At 42.8% G+C, this 7,186-nt stretch overlaps 1 protein-coding gene across 10 annotated transcripts; it reads right to left on the bottom strand.

The window, feature by feature from the left end:
* Positions 1 to 499: 499 nt before the first annotated feature.
* On the bottom strand, positions 500 to 5,640 carry LOC132827424 (gastrula zinc finger protein XlCGF17.1-like). Of its 10 annotated transcripts, none has more exons than XM_060844103.1 (3): positions 5,508 to 5,576; positions 2,106 to 2,231; positions 500 to 1,816 (listed from the first exon to the last, which is right to left on the bottom strand). In XM_060844103.1, the coding sequence occupies exon 3, from the start codon at positions 1,716 to 1,718 to the stop codon at positions 879 to 881; it is 840 nt and encodes a 279-aa protein (XP_060700086.1). In that variant the 5' UTR covers positions 1,719 to 1,816; positions 2,106 to 2,231; positions 5,508 to 5,576; the 3' UTR covers positions 500 to 878. The 10 variants fall into 10 exon arrangements, with proteins under 10 accessions (XP_060700086.1, XP_060700088.1, XP_060700087.1 ...); XM_060844105.1 differs by having other exon boundaries at positions 2,106 to 2,228; positions 5,508 to 5,547; XM_060844104.1 differs by having other exon boundaries at positions 5,471 to 5,539.
* Between the last annotated feature and the right edge of the window lie 1,546 nt (positions 5,641 to 7,186).

Here is a 7,186-nt window from a genome sequence, read left to right as displayed (position 1 = left end):
CAAGAATTATATCTAAATCGGTCTTGAAAACACTTAGTGATTTGGCCCCAAGTGCAGAAAGTTCCAGAAGGACTATTCTCAGTCCTAAATGGCTTAGCCCATATCTTTAAAGTGCGACCCATGATTCTGGACTTCCTGTTTATTGAAAACATCCTTCCTGTGTTTATCCTATGTAGTCCTGTCAGAACTTTTTGGTTTCCACGAGATCCCTCTCTTCTCAACTCGTGAACTAGTCCCAACTGATCCAGTCTCTCTTTGTATGTCAGCCCTGCCATCCAAGAATTCATTCCGATAAAACTTCACTGCACTGCCTCCGTTCCTTCACAAATAAAGAGACTGCACCTGTACACGATACTCCAGCTAGTGCAGCAGGACATCCTTGCTCCTAAATCCCTTTGCTAAGAAGGTCAAAAGTAATCAAGTTGTGTTTGTGATATTTGAAAAAAAACACGAATTGCGTGTTTAACACAAAGCTAATTTATTCATTTTTATCCAGAAAATCAAAATCCTATGATTAAAGGAGAGTCAATTTAACATCAGTAGAGACAGACCCTGACGAAATAGCCTCATTCTCAAACATGATTAACAGCAAAATGAAATGACTGTGGTTACTTGTGGAATCGCTGGTGTTTCAGAGAGTGGGATGATCAAGCTAGTTCCTTCCCATACTTGAAAGAGATGAACAGTCTCTTCCCAGTGTGAACTTGCTGGTGTACAATGAGTTGAAATAATCACTTGAACACAGTTCCACAGTGACAGCATTGGAACAATCTCCCTTGTGTGAGCACATTGATGGATTATCAGCTGAGAATTTTTAAAGCATTTTCAACAACTGAGCATTTACAGGTATTTCAATAACACAAACAAGTTCATGGGCATTAATTATCCAGAATTTTTATACTAGTTCCCACATTTTGAATACTTAAAATTCTCTCGTCTGAATGAACGTGCTGGTGCTTCAGCAGGTAAGATGATCTGGTGAATCCCTTCCCACACTTAAAGCAAGTAAATGGTTTCTCCCCTGTGTGAATTCGCTGGTGTACAGTGAGGTTAGACATTCGTCTAAACCCAGTCCCACAGTGAGAGCATCTGAATGGTCTTTCATCAGTGTGAACACGTTGATGGGACATCAGTTCTCCAGAACTTTTATAGCATTTCCCACAGTCTGAACATTTAAAAGGTCTCTCATCAGAATGAACTTGCTGGTGTTTCACTAAGTCAGAAGAATGAATGAATCCCTTCTTACACACTGTGCAGATGAACGGTCTCTCTCCAGTGTGAACTCGTTGGTGTATCGTGAGTTGAGATGATCGTTTAAACCGAGTCCCACAGTGACAGCACCCGAATGGTTTCTCATTAGTGTGAACACGTTGATGGGACATTAGTTCCCCAGAACTTTTATAGCAATTCCCACAGTCTGGACATTTAAAAGGTCTCTCCCCGGTATGAACTCGCTGGTGTGTCAGCAGATGGGAGGAGTGAGTGAATCCTTTCCCACATTCTGAGCAGATGAACTGCCTCTCTCTTGTGTGAACTTGCTGATGTGTCAGCAGGTTGGATGACCAAATGAATCCTTTTCCACACTCAGAGCAGGTGAACGGTCTCTCACCAGTGTGACTACGCCGATGACTTTCCAGATGAGATGGATATTTGAATTCCTTCCCACAGTCCCCACATTGCCATGGTCTCTCAGCACAAACACTGGTTTTGGCTTCCATGATCAAAGTCTGACGATATTGAGGTCCTGATGAATTCAATATTTTAATCAGAAACTGAAGTGACGTTTGAGTTTACTGACTGCTAATGTTCCAATTGTCTGTAAAATGAATGAAAAATGAAAGAAAGAAATGTGACTCTCAAACACAAAGGTAGTACTTGAAAATTGGACTGAATAAATCTGGTAATTTGTGAAGGTGGCAAGAGAACAATGTGACCATGAAAGCTCGACAGAACTGGTTCAGTAATAAACTTCAAGGAAGGGAACCTGTTGCCCAAGGGGAGCTACATAAAACTCTGTTCTCTGTGGGAGAACTAAGAAAAATGAGGAGGGGGTCTTTATCTTCCAGCAATGTAATTAAAGTTTTGACAGGATCTCCCAAACTCACCAAACTGAAAGACAAGATCAAGCCGTGCATGGGAAAAGTATCACTTCCAGAACCGTCTGCGGCAGGTTCAAACTGGAAGAAACTGCTCCATGTGTCAGAATGCACTTGATCGAAAATTCAAATCTGCTGAAGAAACAAGGGGATCATATTCATTCTAACAGTAAGGATTTCCTTTAGCAGAGAGTGGAGTACTTTGGTAATGGTTTGCTGTATTTATAACCTACCCTGCAAATACCATATCTTTCTTCAGACTATCTTCATGGTTTTGCAAGATGAAAATAATTGAATCGTTTACACCTTACGCATTTTAATTACTGTCCTCAGTGTGGATCTGCTCCACACCGTGAACAGCAAAGAGAGATTAGATTAGATTACTTACAGTGTGAAAACAGGCCCTTCGGCCCAACAAGTCCACAGTGACCCTCCGAACAGCAACCCACCCAGACCCATTTCCCTACACCTAACAGTACAGGCAATTTTAGCATAGCCAATTCACCTAACCTGCGCATCTTTGGACTGGGAGAGATTGGGTTATTAACCTGCAGAACAATATCCATACAGTCTGTAAACTGGACCATGGACCTGTTCCTGGGCTGTAAATTTTCTTTGCTCTTTGTTCTATTTATCATTTTAACTTTCTAGCCCACTCTCAAATCTCTGTCAAGAACAAAGAACAATATAGCACAGGAATAGGCCCATCAGCCCACCAAGCTTCTGCCAACACATTTTGCCCTTCCATACTGTAACTGTCTTCACTTACAGCGTCCATATATTCATCGGGGTGCTTCTTGAATGCTGCTATTGTGTCTGCTTCCACCACCTCCTCTGGCAACACATGTTAGACACACACGATCCTGTACGTGAAAAACTTGCCTCACATCTCTTTTAAACACCCCCTCTGCACCTTGAACATGTGTCCCCTCGTAATTGATCCCTCCACCTTGGGGGGGAAAAAGTCTCACAAACTCCAATCTTTCCATTCCATTCACAGTCTCATAACCTTCTATCAGGTCGCCCCTCAACCTTCTGTGTTCCAATGAAAACAAACCCAGTCTTTCCAACCTTCCCTCATAGTTAAAATACCCAATACCAGGCAACATCCTGGTAAACCTTTTCTGTACCCTCTCCAAAGCATCCACATTTTTCTGGGTAATGTAGTGACCAGAACTGTATGCAATATTCTAAATGTGGCCTAATTAAGGTTCTATAATGCTACAGCATCCTTATACTCAATGCCCCTTCCAATAAAGGCAAGCATGCCATAAGCCTTTTTCTAACTACCTTATCTACCTGCACTACCATCTTCAGCAATTGCACACCCAGATCCTTCTGCATATTAATTCTCCTCAGATTTCTGCCATTCACATTACAATTTCCACCTGCATTTGACCTTCCAAAATGCATCACCTGACATCTGTCCAGATTAAACGCCATCTGTCATTATTCTACCCATGCCTCCAGCTGATCTATATCCTGCTATATCATCTGCCACTCCTCTTCACTTTCCACAACTCTGTGTCATCGCAAACTTATTATACCAGCTACGTTTTCCTCCCAACTATTTATGTAGACCATGAACAGCAGAGGTCCCAGCACTGATTCCTGTGGAACACAACTAGTCACAACCCACCATTCCAAAAAGAATCCTTCCACCGCTGTACTCCGTCTCCTATGCTAAGCTAGTTCTGTATCTATCTTGCCAGCTCTTGTGACTTTATCTTTTATACCAGTCTGTCCTGAAGGACCTCTGCACCATTCCAATGAAACTCATGGGAGCTCAAGGCATACAGCTTTCTTTCAATTTGACACTTTCCAACCTTCCAGACTGAATACAGAATTCTGCAATTTCTGCACCAGACAGTAATAAGGATCTGGAACACTTGACCTGAAAATATGCTGGAACCTGATGACCATGACTGCTCATCCTAGATTCCTCATCCAAAGAAACAGTTCCCCTCTCACTCCACTATCAGTCGCCAATCATATCCCCAAAACTTTGATCAAACACACATCTTATTATTCAATTTCCAAGGATACCTCCCCTATAGTGAAGTGATGTAATTTAGCAGGACGGATACGAAGAAGCAATGGTACAATACAAAGAGTGTGCACAGTCTCAGGGATTCGCAGGCATAGATATTTGAAGCTAGCAAGATAGATTAATTAGTCCGCAAAGAAAATTGGATCTTGATTGATTTGAAAAGAGACTGAACCAGCATTTGAGAGAAATATGCAGAGGCACAGAGATAGAAACAAGGGAATAGGACTGACTAGGAGAAAATGACTGACTGGATTGCTCTGGAGAGCTAGCCTGGACTGAATAGCATTTATAGTTCCATTAGCACTTTATGATTCTTTTGTGTGATTCTTCTTGATAACTAAGCCCGTAGATATAATCATAAAGAATCCCTACAGTGTGGAAAAAGATCCTTCTGCCCAACAAGACCACACCAACCCTCCGAAGAGTAATCCACCCAGACACCTTCCCTTACCCTATTATACTATATATACCCCTGACTATTTGGCACAGACAATTCACCTAACCTGCACATCTTTGAATTGTTGGAGGAAACCCGTGCAGACATGGGGAGAATGTGCAAACTCAACACTGACAGTCGCCCCAGCGTGAAATTAAACCTTGGTCTCTGGCACTGTGAGGCAGTAGTGCTAACCACTGAGCCACCACTAATTTAACCACAGTTAGTGTATCTCAGTTAATTTCCTGATACAGACAGAACACAAATGTTAATCGTACATATTCAGATACTTATTATGGGTGGCTCAGTGGTTAGCACTGCTGCCTCACAGGAGCCTGGGTTCGATTCCAGCCTTCCGTGTGGAGTTTGCACAATCTCTCCACGTCTGCGTGGGTTTCCTCTCACAGTGCAAAGATGTGCAGCTCAGGTGAATTGGCCGTTCTAAATTGCCCGTAGTGACAGAGGGAAATGGGTCTGGGTGGGTTGCTTTTCGGAGGGTCGGTGTGGACTTGTTGGACCGAAGGGCCTGTAGGGAATCCTTATGTCATACTTGAGTTTCCTCTAAGATTGCAAAATCGATCACGATCAATCCAGGATAAAAAAAATCAGAAAAGAAAAACATCCAACCCCGAACAATTAAACGCCACCCGCATGCTCCGCTGGCACTTCGCCCCGGATAAATATGGCGAAGTCACAGATACCTCAGGGAACACTTACCCCCAACAAAGATGGCGGCCGCCACCCAGACCCAGACCCAGGCCCAGGCCCAGCAAACAGCAATCCCGGATCATTCGCGACAAAACACTCATCAGTATATTCCAATCCGACGACTAGTTACTCTGAGACTTCATAAAGCCTCCCCGCCCACTTCATACACTTCACACTTACTCAATTGCTCACTTTCTCGTTTCAATCTTTTATTCACCTTTTTGTCGCCCTCTTCCTCTGGCTCTACGTCGCGTCTGGTACTGCACATGCGTACTGAGCTTTGCGGTATTTCGGGCACATCCTTATCCGCAAGGGATATTGATAGAACAGAGGCATGAGCTCGGGATGTGTGATGGTGGAAACCGTTAATACGTGAAAGTACGTGCACCATCCCTTTAACATAATTTTGTCCTGGCTGTAAATGACTACAGAACAGAGAGGTGTGGACATATTGGAATCTCAATAGGTAAAGTGAACAGAATATTTTCTTATCCTGCGAAGAATGTTTGAATTTCGATTTGCCAAGAATACATTCATTGTTGATCAAATCTTTTGCACTTTCAACGCTGAATGCTGCCAGGTAGGAAAACTAAATCCGTTCTCACACTCAAGTACGAAGAGTCTTCTAGTGGGAGCTGTGTTGATATGTACAGACCGGCGTGGAACGTAATTCATGAACTCCCAAAGCAGACTGAGATCTGAAACGCTTGTCATGAGTTCCAACATTTCAACGCTGTTTGGATAATCTAAAACAGATTCTGGATTAGTGGTGCTGGAATCTGTCAACCAGAAATTTCCTGCACCTGTCGCCAGAGAACTGCACTTTATATTATATGACTTTTCTGCCTCAGTCTACAGAAGGGAAACATTAACTCTTTTTCTCAAGCCAGTGATGTTACCATCCAGATTAAATATTTTCAACATCATCTTGTTTTATACTCGATCAAAGAATTTGTTTCTGAATTGCACCATTGATTCATGCATGACTAATGTCTATTTATTTGCATCCGTCCACAAGTAGAAACAAATTCGACGTTTACCCTGTTAATCAGTTTTAGTGCAAGAGTAGATAACAGATCTGAGCACTTATCAAGTTGGCACCTATCTTATGTTTTAAGGCGTCACTCTATTTTTTTCTTTCATACGAAAAGAATGTCCTGAAATGATTCTTGGAGAGATGAGAATTTGGAGACATAGTGAAGCAGTCCATGTCCAAATACTACAAGATTTGGACAATAACCAGGCTTGGCCTGACATTCCTGATGAAGAGCTTATGCTTGAAACATTAACTCTCCTGCTCCTTGGGTGCTGCCTGACCGGTTGTGCTTTTCCAGCACCATACTCTTCCACTCTGATCTCCAGGATCTGCAGTCCTCACTCTCTCCTTGGCCTGATGAGTGACAACATTTGTTCCAAGCAAATGCCAGACAATGACATTCTCAAATAAGACACAATCGAACCAGAGTTCCTTGACCTTCAGTGGTGTTACCATCACTGAATCTTCCACTGTCAACATGCTGGCAGTTTTCAATTACCAGGTTAAAAATAACATAACACCAGGTTATAGTCCAACAGGTTTAATTGGAAGCACTAGCTTTCAGAGTGCTGCTCATTCATCAGGTGGTTTCCAGACACTCAACTAGATTCAACACATGCAGACGGGTGGGTACAAGACCAGGTCAGAGGTTAGGAGTAGTACAGTAAGTAATTTATCTCCTGATTCCCAAAACTGTCCACCATCTAGAAGGCACAAGTCAGTAGTGTTATGGGATGATTCCCTACTTGCCTGGACAGGTGCAACTCCAACAAGACGCAAGAAGCTTGACACCATTCAGGACATGACTGGCCACACATCCATAAATGTGGGCGGCACGGTGGCACAGTGGCTAGCACTGT

Source organism: Hemiscyllium ocellatum, chromosome 24 (genome assembly GCF_020745735.1).
Source record: "Hemiscyllium ocellatum isolate sHemOce1 chromosome 24, sHemOce1.pat.X.cur, whole genome shotgun sequence".
Lineage (NCBI taxonomy): Eukaryota > Metazoa > Chordata > Chondrichthyes > Orectolobiformes > Hemiscylliidae > Hemiscyllium > Hemiscyllium ocellatum.
Note: the sequence above shows the minus strand (reverse complement) of the source record. Positions and strands in the feature narration are given on the sequence as shown.

Excerpts from the sequence above, each read along its gene's own strand:
- LOC132827424 (XM_060844109.1), bottom strand. The coding sequence starts at position 1,718 with ATGGAAGCCAAAACCAGTGTTTGTGCTGAGAGACCATGGCAATGTGGG.